The sequence below is a fragment of the Terrapene carolina genome, unplaced genomic scaffold, assembly GCF_002925995.2.
Source record: "Terrapene carolina triunguis isolate 2854851 unplaced genomic scaffold, T_m_triunguis-2.0 Scaffold199, whole genome shotgun sequence".
NCBI classification, from domain to species: Eukaryota; Metazoa; Chordata; order Testudines; family Emydidae; genus Terrapene; species Terrapene triunguis.
In genome coordinates, this window is record NW_020664550.1 from 3,969,676 (window position 1) to 3,991,466 (window position 21,791).

Below are 21,791 nucleotides of genomic sequence, written 5' to 3' on the forward strand. Positions count from 1 at the left end.
AATGCAGTCTGGCTGGGATGGCTGTGAGGTAATCTTCAGAATCTGATGTAAATCCCCCACCCCTATTGAAAGCTGCTTGTGCTGTCTCATCACCTGGTGTAAATCGGCTTTGCTCTATTGACGTGAATCTACATCCGTTGAGGCTCTGATCTTCTGAGAAACTCAGAATGTATCCCTGCATGATGGGGTCCTGGCTTGTGACTGGGGCTCCTAGGTGCTGTGGTAATACACACAATAAACAATAATTCATCATGGTGCAAGAGATGCAGTGAAGCTAGGGGAAAGGGGAAGTTATCCTGCATCTGGCGTGGGGTCAAACCAGACGTAGCAACACATGCTATCTAGAAAAGTTCACAGACCGCATGGATGTGGGTGTATGTCCAGTAATAGAATTGCCCTGCCAGCATGGGACAGATCGGTGACCGTAAGGACCAGCCCACAGGTAGTGACCCTAACAGGATAGGAACAGGTTGTTAACCCCTTAGTGCATGCTGTGTAACCAAGAATGTGGTTGGTGGTGAGTTAAAGGCACCAGGAAGAATGTTTCCCTGTAAGCAGCATGGTTGGCCTCTGAAGTGACCCTTCCCCTCCCTGTAAAGTGGTCTCCTATCCTGGGGCCGGAGGTACCTGATAATGAGGAGGGGAGTGGTACTGGTCGATCTGGCCCCAGGCACCTCTACCCCTGTGTGAGTGAGTGTTCTTGGGGCCCTCATATGACCTCCTTCCAACCCTGGCTGCCTCTCCCTTGCCCCACTGTTGACATGAAATCCAATGTCTTCCTAAATATATAGAAGCCTGGAATCCAGAGAAGGGTCATCCAGGGACACAGTATGAGCTGAAACAACAAGGAGTCTGGTGGCACCTTAAAGACTAACAGATTTATTTGGGCATAAGCTTTCGTGAGTAAAAACCTCACTTCTTCAGATGCAGCATGAGCTGAGTGATTTATAGAAGGCACCTGGGCTGTTTGGTTGGTTGCAGCGCCCCATTTGTGCCATTCAGGCTCCTGCAGTGCAACAGCAGATGCTGCTGCAGGGAGAAAGCATCACTCCCAGAAGCATGGTGGGTCCCTGCCTCTCCTGCTCCACTGTCTTCTCTGCCCCTGGAGCCAGTGGCCTTTAGAGCTTCCCCAGCTCTCCCACCCTGGGGCAGCCACACGGCTCCTGGAGGCTCATCCCTCTGAGTTTCTTCCTCTCCGTTTCTCAGCCCCAGGTCAGCAGCAGCAGCCCAGGGGCCATTGAGACCCAGTGTAACCTGAGAACATGATCCTTGCCAGGGTGGTGGAGTAACTGCCCTGCTTGCTGGAGCCCCCTGCCCTGAGCTTCCAGCAGGGAGGGTGGCTTCTGGGGTGGGTGTCTAGAGCTCTGTTTCAGATGATCTCGTCCCAGATTCTGGGGCAGAAGGCAAAGAAATTCTATTCTCTTCCTCTTTTTTCTCTTCCTTTCTTTCCTTCTCCACTCCCCATTTGTTCTCTTTTGTCCCCTCTCTTTCCTTCCCTCCCTCTGTTCTCTCTATTTTCTTCTTCCATTCCTTTCTCTCCTCCCCTCCTCCATTGCCTATACTCTCTCTCTCCTTCCTGTCTGCCGTTCCCACTCCCACCCTTCCCCTCCTTTGTTTTGCGAGTCCTCTGGCCTTACCGCCCAGTGACTGACAGGAGGCACTGCTCCGAGTGGGGCCAGTGGGAACAGGTGTTTGGGTCGCAGGGCTGGAAGGAAACCCAATCCCATTGGCAGGGCTGCCTTGCTGGCTGACTGCTGATGCACCCTACAAGCCCCGAGGTTGGGCCTGGGGGCTGCTGCCCGAGACAGAGCAGCCAGGTGGTGCCTTTCGGTTGGGGTCTTGTCTTGGTTGGGAGGAGCAATTGCTTAGATTCATGTCAGGCCCTGCCTAACTGGGATGGTCCCTCTCCCTGGCCTTGTCCAGGTTTAATCTGGGTTTAGACTCCGATGCGATTGCACTAGTGCAGGTAAGACCTTGCACGAGGAAGGGCCCTTTTTCTCTCCCCCTTGCCAGAGGCCTGCCCCTCTGCGAGTCACTTGTTTCCTTCTCCGGGGTAGGAGCCAGTCAATGGGATATCATTCTAGCTGCAGGGAGGGATGGAGCTAATAAAGGTAGGGAAGGGGTTACAGAAGTGGGGAACGTGGCTGGAGTGGTGGAGCGAAGGGGGCAAGGTGGCTGGGTGAGAGCTGGAACCTGAGAATGATCTGAGCTGTAATCTACCTCGTCTATGTCTGTCTATACTTAGATCTAGTTTGTCCATGACTATTTGTCTCTAGATCTAGATGTTACTGGATGACACTGAGGCTAACGCCTCTCATCTTGCAAAGAATAACAAGAATCTTTAATGGTCCACAGCTCGCCGGGACCTCACTTGTACGTCCGGCCTGAAAGAAAGCACTGCTCTGGGCCAGTGGTTTGGTTTGCTCTCGGAGGGAAGAGCGCCCCCCTAGTGAATCACCAGCACCACATCCTGCAGCACCCTGGGCTTTCCTAGGGTGGGTCTCTCCTCCAAGTGCTGACAGGCTCCCCTCCCGCAGCTTAGTTCAGGAAGGTTCATGAGACCCCAGTCTGTGGTGACCGTTCTCCAGGCTGAGCTTGCTGCCTTCAGTTTTCATGGCCCTTGTGACTCCAGTGGTTTTCATTCTCCTTCTGTCAGACCTGTTAGCCTCCCCCCACGCTGCGGGTGAGTCAGAGCGAAAGCAGAAGCTGCTGAGCGTTACTGAGGGTGAAGCCAAGCAGAACCGGCCGGGCTATTTTAAAACCGGCCTGATTTCCCCCTCCCCATTTCACATCAGGGGCCTGCCCTCACTTCGGCTTCCCTTTTCCCCTCACCCTCACCTCTCCCTCTCCTCAGGTGATTGGCTGAGGAATTTCCTAAGGGGAAATAGCAGAATTCTCCGCTCACCGCCACCCCCTGTTTCTTGTAAAGCAAGTTCACAGTTAGGGGAAGGAGGGAGGCACTGAGTGGCGCAGATTTCTTGGTTGTCCTAGGCCGTGTCTGTGCTCACCGACAGCCCCACTGAGAGACCAGTGGCCAGCAATCAGTCGTTTGACTCTTGCTTGTTGTCTCTTATCTTGTGTATGTAGAGTGCAAGCTCTTCGGGGCAGGGGCTGCCTTTTTGCTCTGCGCATGTACAGCGCCCAGCACAGTACGGCTCTGACCTAAGTATAGGGCCTCTATGTGCTACTGTCATAGCAATAATGAACAATGATGGTGACCTCTTAAGCCTCAAGACGGATATGCAGGAGTTTGCACCCACTGAGCTAATCAAGATCAATACCTGGTTACCTGCACGTGGTGGTGGTGGCGTGTGATATGCAGGAAGTCAGACTGGTGGATCTGGTGGTCTCTTCTGGGCTTAAACTGTATTTATTTACTTGGCATATGCAATCCGGTCATGCCAAGCCACAGCATTCTTCTCAACAATGTTCAAGGCACGACCTGCCTAAGCATAGGGGTCAACCCTGGCCCAGCTACACCCACGGCTAGGCATTGATGGCTGACTCAGGGCATGTAAATAAGTTCCTCAGTCAAGATACGCCATGGATGGTTTTCCTGTCCCCTAGCGTGTTTTACAGCAGTGTGAGGGAACCTCCTTGCTACCTGCTAATCTGTGCATTGATTCTCTGTGCCGGTGCATTTTTCTGCATAGACTCTCCAGTGCTTCCAGTTGTCTTTGATCTGCCGATATTTCAGGTGCTTTCATGGCAATCCCAAGCTGGATCCTGAAGGGCACAGAGTACCCTCAGCCCCCCCTCAAGGGATGTGAAGGCACTCGGCACCTGACAGAGTTCACCCCCCATGTCATCTCTCTCTTTCATCTCTTGGTTGTGTCAGCAAGGAGGGAGAAATGCAAACCCGACCAGAAACCTGGAGTCAGGAGAAGCAGAGTTGCTTGGGCATCACGTGGCAGAGTGAGGAGGCAAAGGTCGCTGGGGGCTCTGGTACTACGGCGATGAAGGGGCCATGTGAGACTCTGGATGGAGAGGGGCTGCGTTGTGTTCTGTTGCGATACCATGAATCTGGAGTAACTCCACTGAAGTCAGCGCAGCTGTTCCACATTTATGTCAGGGTCGCTGAAAGCAGGGTCTGGACTGGATGGATGGCCACGTTGCTGGGCAAGGGGGACGGATGCCATCATTCTGTCTGCACTGCCTGGGTCCGCTCCCACGGGAGTGTGGACTTTCGGCTGCAGCGACAGGGCAGGAAGGGAAGCAGGTTCTGGTTTACGGTGACTGTCAGGGACAAGCCTGCATTGTAATCTGAAGTGGGTGGTCATGGCTCAGTGCATGTCACATGACCCCCTCCTCCCCAGTAGATAGCCTGTTCTGACTCTGAAGGGCCCAGAGTGGGCTACTGGCATCCTGTAGGACCCGGCCTCTGTTTTGGCAGAGAGAGGCAGACTCATCCTGGAGCGGAAGCAGAGCTTACTCAATGCCCTAGGCTGAGAGCCGTTCTGTGCTTTCATTTCCTACTCCTCCCTCTCCCATCCTGCTCATCTCTAGGTTTGTCCCTACAGCTTCCCCCTCTTTGGGCGCTTCCAGCCCCTGCTGACCTTGGACGTGAGCTGGGGATGCAAATTCAGAGCCTCCAATGGCAGCACTAACTCCTCCTATTCCCTGACCCAAGGGGACCACCTGTGCATGTGAGAAGGGAGTTGGGCCTCTCTGGTCCAGGCAGTCTTTGGCCTGGTTGCTGCTAGCAAGTGCTGGTGGGTTCTGTGCTGTGGATACCGGTCTGCAAGGAAATGGACTGAGGCCCATTCTCATCACAAAGGTGACCAAGCAACTTCACAAGGGCTGGGTTTGAAATCCCTCACCTGCACAGCTGTTCTCCGATCAGCCTTCCCAAGCCACCCTGTCCTCAGTGGAAGGGATTATTAACTGCTTCATTGCCAAAGCGTGCCCCAGGTATATTCATGAAACGTGCGCCTCCAGTTCAGGGTTTCATTTTCACTTGCTCTCCTGACTGTGTAGAGTTGCGGTGTGGCTTTTAAACAGCTGCTGTTTAATAGGGAAGCAATTTCAAGACCGTTTACAAAGTGCTTTTGGGTGCCTCCAAGATGGGCTCATATGATTTGTTGTCACTGCTGCTTTAAGGCTTCTCCTTGCATGGGACACTTGATGTTTATGATGATTACTCCTCACTTGCATTAGCTGAGACTTGTCCACAGTCAGCCTTATTTTATTAGTTCCAGGCCAGTCTATCATCTCTCCCTCCCTGTGGCGTTTATTTCTGCACTTCCCTTGACTCTGCTGCCCCTCAAGGCTTAGCATCATCTTACAAATTTCGCCATGTACTCTGCTGTGTCTTCTAGCTAGTTTGCAAAAATCATCTAACTGAAATGACACTTAATACCCCTCCCAGTGGGACCCTATGGGCACCCCTCCCCCCCCCCCCCCCCCCCCCCCAGCGAGATGAGCCACCACATATAATTAATTACCTTCCTCTTGCCGTTCAATAGCCAGCTTTTGATCCATGTAATCGTATTTCTGTCCAAGCTGGCTTGATTTAATTTCCCCCTTAGGATATCGCGTGGCACTGTGTATCAGATGCCTCATTGAAATCCAGATATATTGTATCCACCACGTCTCCTCTGTCTAACATTATGTATTTTGTTTAAATAGAAAAACCCTTCAGATTTGTCTGGCTACATTTATTCCTAAGTAAACCCGGGTTGTTTGGCTTCTGTGTTCCCCTTTAAATATTTCCTCATTCCTTTTGGTAGAGGATGCGAGTTAACTCACAAAGAGGGTCTTTACCCTGATTGTTCTTTGTTCCCTCTTTAAAAATTGGTATCAGGCTGGCACAGGTTGTGCCCTGGAATGAATGGAAAAAAACCAAATAAGCTACTAGCTGGTGCAGTTTTTTCCCCTCCTATGGACCCTGGCCTCGATTTTTCAAAAGTGACTAGTGCTTTTGGATGCCTAGTTAGAGACACCGTAAAGGGGTAGAGGGGCTCAGGGCTGTCTGATAATCAGGCCCCTTTTAAGAGGTCTCAGGTTAGGCCCCCAAACCTCTAGTGCAATGGTTCTCAACCAGGGGTAGGCAGAGGTCTTCCAGGGGGTACACCAACTCATCTAGATATTTGCTTAGTTTTACAACAGATTACATAAAAAGCACTTGCAAAGACAGTACAAGCTAAAATGTCATACAGACAATGATTTGTTTATAGCATGCTCTGTATACTATACACTGAAATGAAAGTACAATATTTATATTCCAGTTGATTAGTTTTATAAATATATGGTAAAAATGAGAAAGTAAGTAATTTTTCAGTACCGGCATGCTGCGACACTTTTGTATTTTTATGTCTGATTTTATAAACAAGTCATTTTTAAGTAGGATGAAACTTGGGGGCAGGCAAGACAAATCGAACTTCTGAAATGGGTACAGTCATCTGGAAAGGTTGAGCGCCATTGCACTTCTGAAACTCTTGGCCTGTGTCTTTTGCCTGAGATGTAAAACTCCGGCCCTGCCCACCTGTAGGTCATGAGAGAGGGAGGATGGCCTAGTGGTTAGGGTACTAAGCTGGGACTTGGGAGACCTGTGTTCCGTTTCCTACTCTGCCACAGACTTCCTGTGAGAGCTTGGGCAAGTCACCTAGTGTCTCTGTGCATCAGTTTTCCCCGTCAGCCCTGCCCTGCCTCACAGAGGGTTGTGAGGAGAAATGCTTTAGAAAAGACTGTGAGGTGCTCAGATGGGCCATATAAGTGCCACGGATAGATGATGATGATGCATCTCTCTTCCCCCCCATAGATCTTAGGTTTCTTATAACAGTGGATCAGTATCATTGTTCCTGTTTTACCAATGGGGGAAACTGAGGCACGCAATGGGGATGTGACTTGCCTGGCTGAGGTCACACCGTAAGTCAGTGGCTGTGCCAGGACCAGACCCTAGAGCTTGATTCTCAATTACTCCATTTCCATGCTGGAGGGAAGGGGGCTTTAAGCCACTTCTTCACTGCCTGGATTCTGGAGCCGTGCACGGGCCTGCCCAGTCCCCTACAGACCTTGGGAAGCAAAGAATAACTACAGCACAGTACACTCTGCCCATGCCTTTGACCCCCCCCCCCCCCATGCCAGGGGCTGGGAGCAGGGGCCATATGGAGCCTTTTCATTAGCTCACACTTGGGCGTGCAGTGTCTTTTCTCAGAGGTCCGTTCCACACCCTTTAAGGCCCTTTTATGCTGCCAGAGTAGCACAGAAGGGCCATGACATCGCTGAGAATCAGTCCTCCTGTCTCTTGATTTGTACTCCAGTGCCCTATCCCCCCTAGGTCATGTATAGCTCTTTTTGCAAGCGTTGTGATGTTAGCTCAGGTGTCCTGGACAAATTCCCTTGGAGCTAATTGCATCCTGCCTCCACGAATACCCTTTGCAGTTTCCACTGGACTTATTTTCTCCAAAATGCAGTGCATCCTTAAACAGCACCCTGTATTTTGCCTCAGAGGTGACTGCATTTTAGTGGTGCGAGAATTGATTGCTAATACAGCAGCAACTCTGTAGTGAAGGGGATGAGACAGTTTCCATTCTGAGCCCAGTTTTGACATGTTCCCACCCCCTAGAATATTAAAATGCTTTGGGGCCTTTCTGAATGAAAAACACTCAGTAAATGTAAGTCAGTGGCTGGGCCTCTGGACTGGATTATTATCCAGAGCTGTTGATTGGTTTGTGTGTGTGTGTTGGGGAGCAAAGATATGGTATTTAAAAACAATACACCTGTTCAGACAGTGTCTCCATGTACCCCACACCTTCCACATCAGATAGGTAGCATTAGCCTCGCTTTGCAAACAGAGAGAATGAGGCGCAGAGAATTTAGGGGACTTGCTGGTGGTCCGAAAGCCACAGATGGAGCTCAGGGGTCCTGGCTCTGAGGCTTGTGCCTTAAACACAAGATCATCCTTCCTCCCGCTTCCGTGGTTATCAGCATCATGGGTTCCCAGGTGTTCGAGTGTGCAGACCTTGGAGAAGAGAGAGAGGCAAGGGTCAGAAGTGAAGCGCTGACAGGACTGTGTGGGATGGGAGTTAGACAAGTCCTCTCCCCCTGCTGCATTTTTCTGCTCTGGATTGGCCTCTGTAGGACACTTTGTAGTGTCACCGTTCATGGGAGTGGCATGTCTTGGCTGAGTGGGAAAGGTACCCCATTTCCCCCTGACCACGCTCAGTTCCTTAAGTCCATTCAAAATATACAAGGAAGCATCCCTTCCCTGTATTGCCAGATTCACTGCTCCTGCTGCTGAATTGTGCACCTCCTGCCGCCTTCTTCTCTACTAATATCTCTCCTCTCCCCTCCTCCCCCCCACATGTCTTCAGCCACTGCAGTCTGGAGGGAAAATTCTGCTTTGAACCACTCACCATCTTCCCCAGGTTATGGATGATGGGCTATCCCAGTGTGAGCTAGCAATTAGAGTAGTGGACTTGGAGTCAAGACCCCTGGGTTCAGTTGCACAGCCTGCATCGGCAGGTGGTTTAGTGGATTTGTTCCCAAACTTTTCCTAAGGCGACTCACTAACTGCATTTTGTCTTATTTTTATTTTGTTTTTGCGACCCATCATTACATATAAGCACACTCCGCCCCGGCACCGCAGCCCTAACCCCAGTGAGCCGTGCCTGCACTGACCCAGCAGCTCCTGTCCCGCAGGGCCAGGCCAAGCTCCGGGCTCATGGTGGGCTCACCCCCACCCCTGCAGGAACTCCCCCTGGCCCGAGACAGAAGGAAGGGTGTGTTTGCTTAGGCAAGGGCCCCGTGATGGGTTAATCCGGCCCTGGATGTGGTGACCCACTTAGAACCTTCCCGCGACCCACCATTTGGGCGACTCTTGTCTAGTGGGTAGAGCGGACAGTCCCAAGTCAGGACTCTTGGGTTCTGTTCCCACTGACTCCCTGTCCCCATCTGGAAAATGGGGGTAATGACACTGAGCTGTACCTACCTCGCAGGATGGATGAGTCCGTAATACTCAGTTATGGCTCAGGTAGGGCGGCTCCCTCTGGAGCCCTCTCGTCTCTGCAGGCTTCTTTAGCACTGCTTCACTGCACCTGAATGGACTCCCATCCCCTTTGTATGGACAAACAAGAGCCCTGTCTGTGTCTGGCTGCGTCGCTCTCCGTCGCCTCGTGCTGCCTCTCTCGCCTCCAGACTCTTGCGTGCAGGCTTGTGGGACAGAAGGGGCATTGTTTGCATTGTTCGAGGGTTAAGGTTTCACTCTGGCTTTGAGTTTAATTACTCCTGACAGTCTCCCCACCACCATGCTATGGGGAGCACCTCTAGGTTTAGGGGACAAGGGAGACTGGGTGTGGGTCATGCTAGGTCAGCGAAGAGACAGTTAAACCATGTCATTCCACTTCCCGTGGAAGGTTCTTTTCTTTCTTCCTCTTTCTCTCTCTGGCTGTCTTTCTCTTTTTCATGTTCTCTTTCTCTTCACATATCTTTCTTTTGAGTCCCACCAGCAGCACATCAATGGGATTTCCTTTGAAATCCAGGAATAACTAACCGGCTATTACCCTCTTTCTTCTCTCTCTCTGGCCTATTCTCTTGTCTTTCCCTTTGTGCTCCCACCCCCACCCCCAGCTGGGTTCCTGGGCTTGAGTTTCTCTTGTAGCAGTAGAGACATCACCTGGAAGCTCTCCATGGAAATAAGAGGCAGTCTTGGGTCTGGGTGGGTGGCAGAATATCTGGAACCCTGACTGGTCTCTTGTCTCAGAGCTGGGAAGTGCCTCAATCCAGGGCATCGATTTCCAGCTTCCAGGAGAAACTAGCACAAAAAGATCAGTGAGCACTGGGGTCTGGATTCGCCTCACTGCAAGGATTCCACGCATTGCTGGTTTTCTTCACCCACCCACTTTCTCTCCCTCCTATCGGGCAATGGCTCTGATTAGGAGCTCTCTCCCCTTCTTCTGCCAACTGGCCCATGTTTGACAGCAAGGCAAAGTGACTTTGTCATGAAAGAGCCTGGCATCCGAGTACACGCAGGGACCAGGCCTGAATCATTTCCTCTCCCAGAGCAGGGACAGCAGCGAGTCCAGGCACAGTGGGACTAGAGACACGAAGGCCAAGATTGAAAAGAAATGGCGGGGCCTGAACTGAGGCTCCTTGGCGCCTACTTAGATATGTGGCTGTGTTCAGCTGCTATGCCCACAGGACCTTCTGGTGCCTGGCATTTCTGAAAATCAGGCCTCACTTATCTAGGTGCCGAAATATCGACCAGGGCACTGCATTTTAGACCCCTGTTTTTGAAAATCTTGGCTGAATTTCCAATCCCTCAGCAGAAGATGGCCTACTGAGGTCTGGGGGGTGGAGAACATCAGGCCTGAATCACTGGAAACTCGTCTTCCCCCCCTTCCCTAGCAGAGGGTTGTGCCTTTGGTCCCGTGATATGGCAGCATCCCTTGGGAAAGGGGTTTGGGTCAATGAATGGGGAGCGTGCACCATGGCCTAGTGGATAGAGCACTGGACTAGGACTCAGGAGACTTGGTTCTATTTCCAACTCTACCGCTGGTCTGTTGGGTGAGTTTGGGCAAAGTCTCGTCCTTGCCCCGTGCCTCAGTTTCCCCATCTGTTCAGTGATCTCCTTTATAAAGTGCTTTGAGCTCTCCTGATGAAAAGCGCCAGATAAGAGCTAGGGATTATTATTTATTCCGAGCGCCTTCAGTGGGTCATTCCAGATCAGTGGTCGAAGGTGGAAAGATGATGATTTTGGCCCCAAGTTTAGTGTTGTGTTTTTTTTTTTTTTTTTTTAAACCCCAGGATTTTACAAACCGAAGGACAATTTTTGAAGCTGTCACGGGAAACAGTGGATGGCTTTTTTGTGTATCTCTCTTTTGGGGGTTGGTTTATTGCCGTGGCTGTTTATTTGTGCTGGGGCCCAAAGATTGAAGCTCTGTTCTGCTCGGTGTTGACTGGGAGTCAGAGGGTCTTTTCCTGAGTCTGGGAGGCAGTTTGACACACTGGTTAGAGAACTGACTTCCCGCAGTTCAGTTCCCTGCACTTCCACAGGCTGCCTGCAGGTCATTCAGCCTCTCTGTGCTGCAGTTCTCCAGGTATAAAGCAGGGATAATAATCCTTCTTTCCTTTGCCTCATGTATTTCGATTGTAAGCTCTTCCGGGCAGAGGCTTTATTACGTGTACATACAGCACCTAACGTCCTCATACTTAACCCTTATATCGCGCTTTTTAGAATGATCCCTCAGGGAATAGTCACAGGCTCGCGCTGCCTTAGTAGGACTAGTCTTGCAGTCCTTATGGGATCTTGGCAGGGATGCCACTAGTGGTAGAGGTCACTTGGCTGTGGATGCAGCTGTCATGCAGAGAAATATTCTGGGTGCCCATGGGCAAGCTCCTTTGCTGCCCTGTGCCTCAGTTTCCCCATCTGTAAAACGGGGATAACATTACTGACCCTCCCTACATGAAGCACTTTGAGATATCTAGATGACGGGCACAACCCAAGAGCACTGCCATTAGAGCCGGATCCCTTGGGCTTGATTTAATCCTATCGCAGCCTTTGCTATGGTCCAACACATCCCATTTCTCTCTCTCTCTCTCTCAGCAATTCCTTTGTGCCTCGGGAAGAGCTGTGACCTGCCCCACACGTGCGCCATGGCGTCGCGTATCGGCCTGCGGATGCAGCTTATGCGGGAGCAAGCGCAGCAGGAGGAGCAGAGGGAGCGGATGCAGCAGCAGGCGGTGATGCATTATATGCAGCAGCAGCAGATGCCGCTGGCCCCCACGCCTGCCATCAACACTCCAGTCCAATTCCAATCCCCACCGTCCGTGCCCGGAGAGGTCTTAAAGGTACAGTGCAGATTAGTTTGTTTCCTTCTCTCCTGGGGGGGGAGGGGGAGAGTCTTGGCCTTGTTGAGAGCTCTAATTGTTTTCCCCTGCCTGGGGGGTGTGTGGATTTTTAGGTTCAGTCGTACCTGGAGAACCCCACCACGTATCATCTGCAGAAGTCACGGGACAAGAAAGTCCAGGAGTATATCTCTGAAACCTACGGGAACAAGTTTGCTGCTCACATCAGTCCTATCCGGCACTCTCCGAAGCCTCCCCCTGCCGCCTCGCCGGGCGTCAGGCCCGGCCATGTCATGTCCTCTTCAGCCGGCAACAGCGCCCCCAACAGCCCCATGGCCATGCTCAACATCAGCTCCAACCCGGAGAGGGAGGTAAGGAAATGGCTTGGGTTTATAGAGCACCAAGATGACTAGGGGAGAGGAAGGGAAGGATTTAGAAGTGGCATGTGATCAGTGTCTCTCCAGTCCTGGGTTCTCTCACAGGAGGTGCTATAAGGAGCAGAGCGGAGAGCTGGGATTTCCCAGCAGGAGGCGTGGTGGGACATAAGATATAAATACCTAGCTAGCATGTAGCGCATTTCATGGACAAGGTAGCACATAGCATCAAAAATGAAACCACCGAACTGAGGAAACCCTCAGCTGTCTCTTCGTTTTCGCCCGGTGACCCCGCACCTCCAGCCGTGTGCTCTATCAGAATGCAACTTTCTCTTCCAGATAGACGAGGTCATTGATGACATCATGCGTCTGGATGACGTTTTGGGCTATATTAACCCGGAAATGCACATGCCTAACACCGTGAGTGTCTCTGATTGACTTCCGGACGGTTATCCTGACTCTGGAGGGAGGGGAGGAGCCGGCATTTGACATGTGCTGGCTAGGGAACAATTAGAGTATATGTGCTCTAGGTTAGGGGAGACTGAGCTCTTCCAGCTAAAGGGTAGCTGCAAGGGACCCTCCAGGGAGAGTGGTGACTCTGCTACCCATACCCTCTGGGACGGATTGTCTGTGGCTCTCTGCCCCTTCTCTTGGTGGCCGAGAGCCAGGGTAACCGCTGTACACTAGTGCAGTCTAGCAGACCTGGCACAGGGGGCGTGGACGGAGCACTGCCGTGCTCTTGCTATTCTCAGCTGCCAGGCCAACCCCTCGGGGCTGTGGGGAGCAGAGAGTAAGCTAGAGCAGCCTCAGTGGCTGCTCTAACTCACACTGGGGGCCAGACAGGCTTTTGGCCGGGCTCAAAATATAGGGAGGCTCACCAGAGGCATGAAGCTGCCTTTACCACCCTGCCCCCTCAATTCCTGCCCTGAGCGGAGCTCGGCTGGAACGGAGAATCTGGCAACTGGGGTGTCCCTGCATCGATTGCTGCTACTAACTGTCAAGGCTGCAGCCTGGGATTTTGCTGCACACTCTCCGTATGTCAGTGATGACTTTTGCCTGGCCCAGCGCCCGGTAGGCAGTGGGAAATCATGCGTCGTGGTGTGTACAAACTGACTGAGCCTCTCTCCCCCTGCCCAGCCCCTGGAGTTGTAGTGATTATTATTGCCGAGTAAGTCAGCAACAAGTGCTAGTCTGAGCTGGCTGCAGCCTGACCTAGAGACAGTAAACATCAGGTTGGCGTTGCTGTGTGTGGGCTGGGGGAGGGGAAAGCTGTGCAGTAGCACGACTGACTGCTATGAGACTCCATGAGCCCTTTCCTTAGGCTCCTGCTTTTAAATGAGCCCCAAAGGGCTGGGAGGGCTTAATAGATTCTAAGCCCAGAAGGGACCATTGTAATCATCTAGTCTGATGTCCTCTACGACAGCTCTAGAACCTCTCCCAGCTGTTCCTTTTATCTCAACCGTTTCTTGTGCGGGAGCTGATGCCTGATTTTTTTTTTTTTTAAAGACTTCTGGTCTTGATTTAAAAAAAACCCAGATTCTGTTTTGTGCAACCGTGACTGTCCCCCATCGTGCAAACTCAGCAGGGTTTGAGGCCTGCATTCCCTGCACTGGCTGCTACCACTTGAACTTTCGGCCTGACTGTGAGGATCACAGTCTGGTGGTTAGAGCAGGGGAATCGGGAGTCTTGGTTTCAGTTCTTGATTCAGCCACTGCGTGTCCATGGGCGAGTCCATTTACCTCTCAGTGTTGCCATCTGTAAAATAGGGCTAAGGATACCTAACTCCCAGGGTGCGTGGTGAGGCTTTCTTGATTATGCTTTGAGATCCTGTCCTTGGATGGAAGGCACCATAGCAAGGTGAAGATTGATTGATTGATTTTTAACATCCCTTTCCGTCACCTAGCGTCCCACCGTGAGAACGTATCATGCAGCAGTGAGGGAACTTAGGGCTTTGTAAATGTTTCTAGCTGGGGTTTTCAGTGTGGTTTAAGGGAGTTAGTGCCTAGCGCCTAGTGACAGTCAATACCTCCCTTAGAAAATCTCAGCCTGATGGATTCCGTGTCTGAGTCATCACCACCCTGCCCCTCGTGAATTAGGTCAGTAGCCTTGGTCTCATTTTGCACATAGGGAAACCGAGGCACGGAGTGGTGAAGTGACTCGCCTAAGGTCCCGCAGAGCAGGGAGTAGAAATCAGGAGTTTCCAGCTCCCAGTTGCATGCAGCCCCTAGATTGTGGTGCCTTCACGCAAGGCCTTATGATTTGGAATCTTCCCGGAGAGCCAGCCCTGAGCCAGCTTTCTAGCTCCCTGATCCCATCTCCCGCTCGTCCAGGAGGAGGACGAGAACCATACTAGTCCCGTGCTCCCTTGTTTTTCAGCTTCCAATGTCCAGCAGTCACATGAATGTATATAGTGGTGACCCCCAGCTGACGGCCTCCCTGGTGGCTGTCACCAGCAGTTCCTGCCCCGCTGACCTCACTCAGAAGAGAGACCTGACAGGTAACGCATGTGAGTTCTGACTGCAGCCTATGTGTGCGTCCGTGTCTATCAGGTCGGGCCAAATCCTGCGTCAATGCTCGTGCCACTGATGGTGGTGAGGGTTACGTGGGGTGAGGGTCAAACAGAATCCTGCCCACCCTGTTTGACGTTAGGTACTGAGTGATGCTGGGAGAGGTGGTGAGAAAACACAGCTTTGTAACAAGTGTGGTGTGACCTCTTGGGTTTGTCTTGTAGATGCCGAGAACCGTGCCTTGGCTAAAGAGCGTCAGAAGAAGGACAATCACAACCTGAGTGAGTGGATGGTTCATTCTAGCTGCAAGGCTGGGTCTCCTGCCCTAGTTTCCTTCAGCCCAACCCCCATTCTTTTCCTGGAGGCCCCTCTGTCTGTATCGCTGGTTTCCCTTTCACTCTACCTTCATCCTACTCATCTGTCTGAACAGCCCATTCCACCTAGCGCCTCTCGTGCATGGCATATAGGGATCCCCACAGAATCCCCCGAGCAGGGCTCTATCTAACCCAGTACCCTGGCTGACAATGGCCAGCCCCAGATGTTTCAGAGGAAAGTATAAGAAACCCCATTATTGTGATTATTTTATTTTTATTGCAGTAGTGCCTCAGGTCCCCAGTCATGGACCAAGCCCCCATTACGCTAGGGGCTGTACATACAGAACAAAGAGACAGTTCTTGCCACAAAGGTCTTACAATCGAAGTAAGATGAGACAGTCTCTTCTGGACAGTTATGGGATAACCTGTTTTGGGGGAAGTTTCTTCATGAGCCCTCATTACTGGCTTGTGCCTTGAAATATGATGGTTTGTATCCCATAGATATTGGTACCATGTCTAATGTAACTCTAATATTCTCTTTCTCCATAGAAATGTCTCTTCCTTTGTTTGAATAGTGCTAAGCTCTTGGTTTCAATGGTTTCCTATGCTAAATAGCACCCTAAATCTCTCCCACCCCACCTCCGAGCCCCCTTGTCATACCCAGTACCTCCTATGACACCACATGCTACCCTCAACCACTTCTCTCCCATCCAATGTGGCTCTACACGGCCCCACCTTTCCCAACGTCTCTTGCAACCCACCCTCCTCTCTATACCATCCCTCACTCACTGAATGTTTCCCCATCTAGACCTTTGCCACCCCACCTCTGACTGCCCTGTGCCCATGGAATCGATCACATGTAAACTGCAGTCCTCCAGAATTGAAGGATGCATGTTTGGGTGACAGGGACAAACCAGCTTCTGAATAGCTCTCCTAGTCCCTTCGCCCAAAGCTGGGTGAGGAGAACAAGGGACGAGAATCTCTCTGGGGAACTTGGTGATTCCCATAATCCAGGCTGGGGACAGTGGGGGGCTGAGTGTGGTACAAACAGCAGAGCGTTGAAGCTGGTCCCAAATTCCTAAACCTGGGTCAGTTTCCATCTCTCTTTCTCTTCCCTCTTTAGTTGAAAGAAGACGAAGGTTTAACATCAATGATCGCATCAAAGAACTCGGAATGCTGATCCCAAAAGCCAATGATCTGTAAGTATCACTGCAAGCAGTACAAGTCGCCTTGTCTTAGATATCCCATGTGGATTTGGTGGTGCGTGGCAGAGGAATTGTTAAGGATGGTCCAAATGGTGTGGCCCTGGGGGATGAAACTTATTCTGTAGATCAGGAGAAAACTTCCTAATGGCAACTGTTGAATGTTCGTCCCAGAGAAACAGTGGGGGTCCCGTTGTTTGACATGTATAACTTAACTGGACAAGGCACCTGAGGATTTACGGTGGAGATCAAGCTGGCCCTGGCCAGGGGATGGACTAGATGTAGATGATTGTCTGCTGTTTCCTAGTAACAGCTTGTTCCAGTGCCGAGTCAGATTCTGTTTCACACACTGAGAATTTTCATTCCTTCATCTGATCTTCCAGCTGGGCAACTGCTTTGATACTGGCCGGTCAGGTGTCAGTGTCTGGTCCCACATTGAATTCCCTAGGAGTCTGGTGCTTGGTGTTTTCAGAGACTGGGATAATGGCGTGTGTATATTGACCCAGGCCAGTGCCATTCCCTACATCAGTGTGTCCAGGATGGTAATTCAGGGCATTACGTTTGCAGAGGCACATTTCAGTACAGCAGTGCTCTGCAGAACTTCTCCGGGCCTTGGAGCTGGTTAGAAGGAGCTGACAGCACAGACTGTAATGACTTCTCCCATGTTGAACTCCAGGGATGTTCGCTGGAACAAAGGGACGATCCTGAAGGCCTCGGTTGATTACATCAGGAGGATGCAGAAGGACCTGCAGAGGTCGCGGGATCTGGAGAATCACTCTCGGCGTCTGGAAATGACGAATAAGCAGTTACTGATCCGTATCCAGGTGGGTTCCTATCTTCCCCCCGTCCCTCCCTGTTCTAACCCAGCCTGAGGGTACGTCCTCACTGTAATAAGAGACCCACGGCACGGCCACGGGTCACCTAGGTCAGTTGACTTGGGCTCACGTGGCTAGAGCTGCATGCTAAAAATTGTAGTGTAGCCATGCAGTCTTGGGCTGGAGCCCGGGCTCTGAAGCCCTGTGCAGGAAAGGGCGTTGGAGGGCAGGCTCTGGCCTGGCCTTCGCTGCTGTCTTTAGCTCCACGAGCCTGACTCAGTTGACCCAGACTTGGAGACTAGGTGCCACAGTTTTTTTTCTTCTCTTGGTGTTGACGTACCCTAAAACACCTTCAGGCGCTCCAATCTTGTTCTTGCCCCTTCACAGTGGGTCTGGGCCAGATTCTGTTCTCCCTTAAGACCCTGAAATTGGAGCATCTTCATTGACCTAAATGGAGTCCGTCCAGACTCACGCTGGCATCACCTGAGATTTGTTTCTGTCCCTTTGAGATGCTCCATGCACACGCTGAGCCAAAGCTAGTGAAGTCACTGGCTAGGTTCCCACTGACTTCGGTGGGCTTTGCATCAGGCCCCTAGTAATGCTGTTTGCACAGCTCACTTACTGCAGACATTCAGGTGTGGTAGGGGGCTGCTCCTGTCTTGTGACTGACTTGTGAGTGCTGCTTTGCAGGCCAGGCCCTTGGCTTGCAGCCCACCAGTGACAGGGACGAGCTAGTTTGGGAGAGGTTCCATTCAGCACAAGGAACGCTCGTGGCATTCGCGTGGGAGCCAGGCTTGCCGTGTTCGTAGCTATTCCTGCCGTGGGGTGGCCTGTGCTTCCCGGGCTGTGGCACTTGGGCTAACCCTTTCAAACCTGTTTGCTAATGGCAGGCTCCAAATCCATCTCTGGGCACCTAAAGAGAGGTTTTTAAGGAGCCTCGGTATAGATTTAGGAGGCTCACTAGGCCGCCAGGTTGACCTAGGGTTTATGGTACCAGGTGGGGATGCTGGCGCCAGCTTTACCCGGAGATTTCATGTAGAGTAGCGAGCAGCCTGCTTGCACTAAAGCACTGAGCCCACAATGTCTGCCTCACCTTATCCTTGGGTCGCTGACCACTGGAATTCAGCCTATGAAATAGCAAACCTGGCAGGGACTGGGGACTTTAACCCATAAAGTTTGAAGTGCTGTTCTCTTCCTCCTTCTCTCTTTCCCGGGCATCCCCTCCCACTCCCCCTCTCTTTGTGTAGTTTGCCATCTTTCCCTTCTGCTGTCTCTCTTGGAATCTCTTCACCCCTCTCCAAGGTCCCCAGCTGTCTGCCTTTTCCATCTGGCCTTGTCACCAGTTCAGTCCCCTGAGAGGGATATTTGAAAGGGGTGGTGCAGCTCGAGGATTTGAAGTGAGCCATGCTTAGTGGCAATGGGAAGAGGTGGGAGTAACCACAAAAATGCTGTTAGTGGTTCAGGGAGCCATGGGTCTTATTTGCCGTATTTGGAGTGGGTGGTGGCCAGGGCGAAGGTGGTCAAAAGTGCCTGACTTAAGACATCTGAAACGGTCCTGATTTTCAGAGGGGCAGGTGCTCAGCCCTGTCTGAAAATCAGGCCCCTTGAAGGGGTCTCAAGTTGGGGGCCCAAAATCATTAGTCGCTTCAGACAATCTTGGCCTGTAGCATCCGCACTGGCAGCTTTGTAAACCCTGCGGTCCTTAATGTGACAGTGGTACCTTTCACCCATTATGCCTGGCTGCCGGATTGTGTCAGTTCAACTCTCTGGCTGGGGGAGGGTTCCCCACAGAGCAGTTAGTGGCTCCCTCCCGCTCCCTGTTGTGTCGTTGGTGCCCCTAGTAAGGACCCTTGGCTTGTGTTCTCTGTCCTACAGGAGTTGGAGATGCAGGCACGCCTCCATGGGCTGCCCGCCTCCTCGCCCTCCGGCGTGAACGTGGCAGAACTAGTTCAGCAGGTCGTGAAGCAAGAAGTGACCGGAGAGGACGGGTCGATGGAGCCTCAGCAGCCCCAGCTACCTCCAGATCAGGAGACGCAGCAACAGCCACCCCTGCCGCTGCTGCCTCCATCTCCCTACCAGCTGGACTTTACCCACGGCCTGAGCTTTGATGATGGCTCCAGAGGGTTCCGCGACCAGCTGGACCCCAGCCACCATGTCTCTTTCCCCTCTTTATCCAAGAAGGAGCTGGACTTGATGCTGATGGAGGACACCATGTTACCTCTGGCTTCTGACCCCTTGTTCTCCGCCATGTCCCCCGAGGCCTCCAAGGCCAGCAGTCGCAGGAGCAGCTTCAGCATGGAGGATGCTGACATGCTGTGACAAGGAGCCGCTCGGAGCCTGGGGAAAAGGACGAGGAGTGAGGCTTGTCGGTGAAGACACGCCCCCACCCAAGAGGACCCCAGCCCACACTTGAGCCTACATAGAAATACATTTCTTATGCAAGCGTTGTCACAGTCACTGGGAAAGTCAGACCCTTGTTGCTACAACTTGATCTGCAAACTTTCTTGCTTTGCCATTAACTAAGCGGAGCTCCCTGTCTTCGAATGACCCTAGATTTACAGCCCAGCTGCCTTGCCTTTCAGCTGAACTTCCCACAAGCCACACGCAGTGCAGGAGTGGAGGCTGGAAGCCGGGCTGTCAGGTATGAAAAGGCGCCTTCGAGTCCTGGTGGAGGCTAACAGGGGGCTTGTCGCTCAGAGCGCCTTGCTGCAAATGTGCATCCAGCCAAGCTTTACCACATGAACCCGTGTTCCCTCAAAGTCTTCCCAAGCCCTGGCGCTGTCGCCCTGAAGACATCGGCAGAGGCTGCCTCGTACCGTGTTCCCGCATTGGGCTTCCCCTTCTCTTTTCGGGCAGGGATGTGCAGCTTTCCTGAGGGAGGGTGTGGTGTCCCTGGTCGTCACGGCGTAGGGGAGGTGTGTTTCTCAAGGCTCATTGGGTAAGAAGGCTGCAGGGGGGAGGAGGAGGAGGGTAATCTGAACAAATTATTTAGTGATACCAGAGGGACACTTTCAAAGCCGGGAGCAGGAGTTGGATGCAACAGTCTCATTTATTTGTCACCTGGGTTTGTAAAGGCACCGGCTTTGAGAGTGGACCTATTGAGACCCACTCAACTTCCACCCCATTAGAGATGGGACCCAGCCTCCAACTTCGGAAGTGGGTTCCTAACCCTTGAAAGCGTGTAGGGGGTTGGGATGCCGGTTTGGGCCCATCTCTGCTTCCTCTCAGTCTGTTCAGATGAATCCTGAAACTTCCAAGTGATATTTGGTCAAAACCATCAGTGTGCGCCTGGTATGGAACTAAACCCTTACTGATGTTTCCAGACACCAGCTCTGGCTTTGCACCCGCACTTATTGGTGCCAGCCAGTTTGCACTATAAAGCACTTGGGCAGCTTTTTCAAATGCACCTAAGGGTGTGTTCACACTGCAGCTGGGATAGGGTGACCAGAGAACGAGTGTGAAAAATCAGGGTGGGGCATAATAGGTGCCGATCTAAGACAAAGCCCCGAATATCGGGACTGTCCCTATAAAATCAAGACATCTGGTCATCCTAGCTGGAGCGAGCCTCCCAGCCCAGGCAGATACGTGGTAGCCGGGCTCACACTAACAGGCTAAGAACAGGAACGTGCTGGTTGCGTCGCGACCCAGGGGTTGAGACGGGCTTGTACTCAGGCTGGCCTGCATTGCTGCCTGTGCCGTGCCATTTATATTGTGGTTTTTAGTGCGCTAGCTGGAGCAGAGCGAGCATGTGTTCGCCTGCCTGAGCTGGGAGGCGCACTCCCATCTGCACCTGTAGACATGCCCTGAGTGACTTGCGACTACCGAGTAGATCTTTGGGCTGCATCTGAACCTGAGACCTGGGGGCATATGTGTGTGGGAACCTCCCCTATGAACCACACCTGGAAAAGGTGTTTGCATGTGCCCCTGTACACTGAAACCTCCAAGTTGGGACCCTCATACCCAGCATCCCCAGTGCCTGAACCTAGCAAATCAAGCTCATGGAAGGCACCCTAAATAACTGGTTCAGTTATCGTCAGGGTGAGCTTAGATCGCTTCTTCCGTTAAAACACTCAGAGGGCCAAATCCTGGCAGGCTTTGAGTGCCCTCTGCTCCCAGTGAAATAAGTGAAAGACCTGACTGAGTTGTTTTCTTTCTCAGTCTTTACTCAGGCAAGCCACCCATTGGGGCCAGTGGGAGGTTTTGCCTGAGTTAAGGGGCCTCTGGGTTTGGCTCAGTGTGTTCAGTGTCATCACGAACACGTGGAAGATGGCCACATGAGGTCAAGGGACCTGGATCCAAATGCTTTCTGCTGAAATGTCCATGGGAGGGGATTTTTCTGCCCTTAAAGAGCACAAACCCAGCCAGCAGGGCCGGCTCCAGCTTTTTTGCCGCCCCAAGCGATGAAGCGGAATAAATAAATAAATAAAGCCGCGATTGGCGGCACTTCGGCGGCAGCTCTACCGCGCCGCTTCATTCTTCGGCGGCAATTCGGCGGCGGGTCCTTCGCTCCAAGAGGGACTAAGGGACCAGCTGCCGAATTGCCGCTGAAGACCTGGACGTGCCGCCCCTTTCCATTGGCCACCCCAAGCACCTGCTTTCTTCGCTGGTGCCTGGAGCCGGCCCTGCCAGCCAGGGTTAGAAGCTGGGGGAAGTTACATGGGGTGGAGGGGAATCTGAGTTCATTGCTCAATGAGCTTGGCTCTGAAGAGGAGGAGAACAAGGTCTCTGTTCTACAGGGTTCTCGGGCAGAACTGAGGAGCTCAGTGATATGGGGAAACTGGAGTTCTAAATC

At 52.1% G+C, this 21,791-nt stretch overlaps 1 protein-coding gene across 2 annotated transcripts in view; it reads left to right on the forward strand.

The window, feature by feature from the left end:
• The window catches only part of LOC112109568 (transcription factor EB), a 49,781-nt gene extending 28,377 nt beyond the window's left edge, over positions 1-21,404 (forward strand). Inside the window, exons 2-9 of one of the 2 annotated variants that reach the window (XM_026655280.1) lie at positions 11,546-11,790; positions 11,904-12,158; positions 12,501-12,581; positions 14,538-14,667; positions 14,893-14,949; positions 16,106-16,181; positions 16,861-17,008; positions 18,875-21,404. In XM_026655280.1, the coding sequence (XP_026511065.1) occupies positions 11,596-11,790; positions 11,904-12,158; positions 12,501-12,581; positions 14,538-14,667; positions 14,893-14,949; positions 16,106-16,181; positions 16,861-17,008; positions 18,875-19,318 (1,386 nt within the window). In that variant the 5' untranslated portion in view covers positions 11,546-11,595 and the 3' untranslated portion in view covers positions 19,319-21,404. The remainder of the gene's footprint in view (positions 1-11,545; positions 11,791-11,903; positions 12,159-12,500; positions 12,582-14,537; positions 14,668-14,892; positions 14,950-16,105; positions 16,182-16,860; positions 17,009-18,874) is intronic. The other variant, XM_026655281.1, reaches the window with a different exon arrangement.
• The last annotated feature ends 387 nt before the right edge of the window (positions 21,405-21,791 follow it).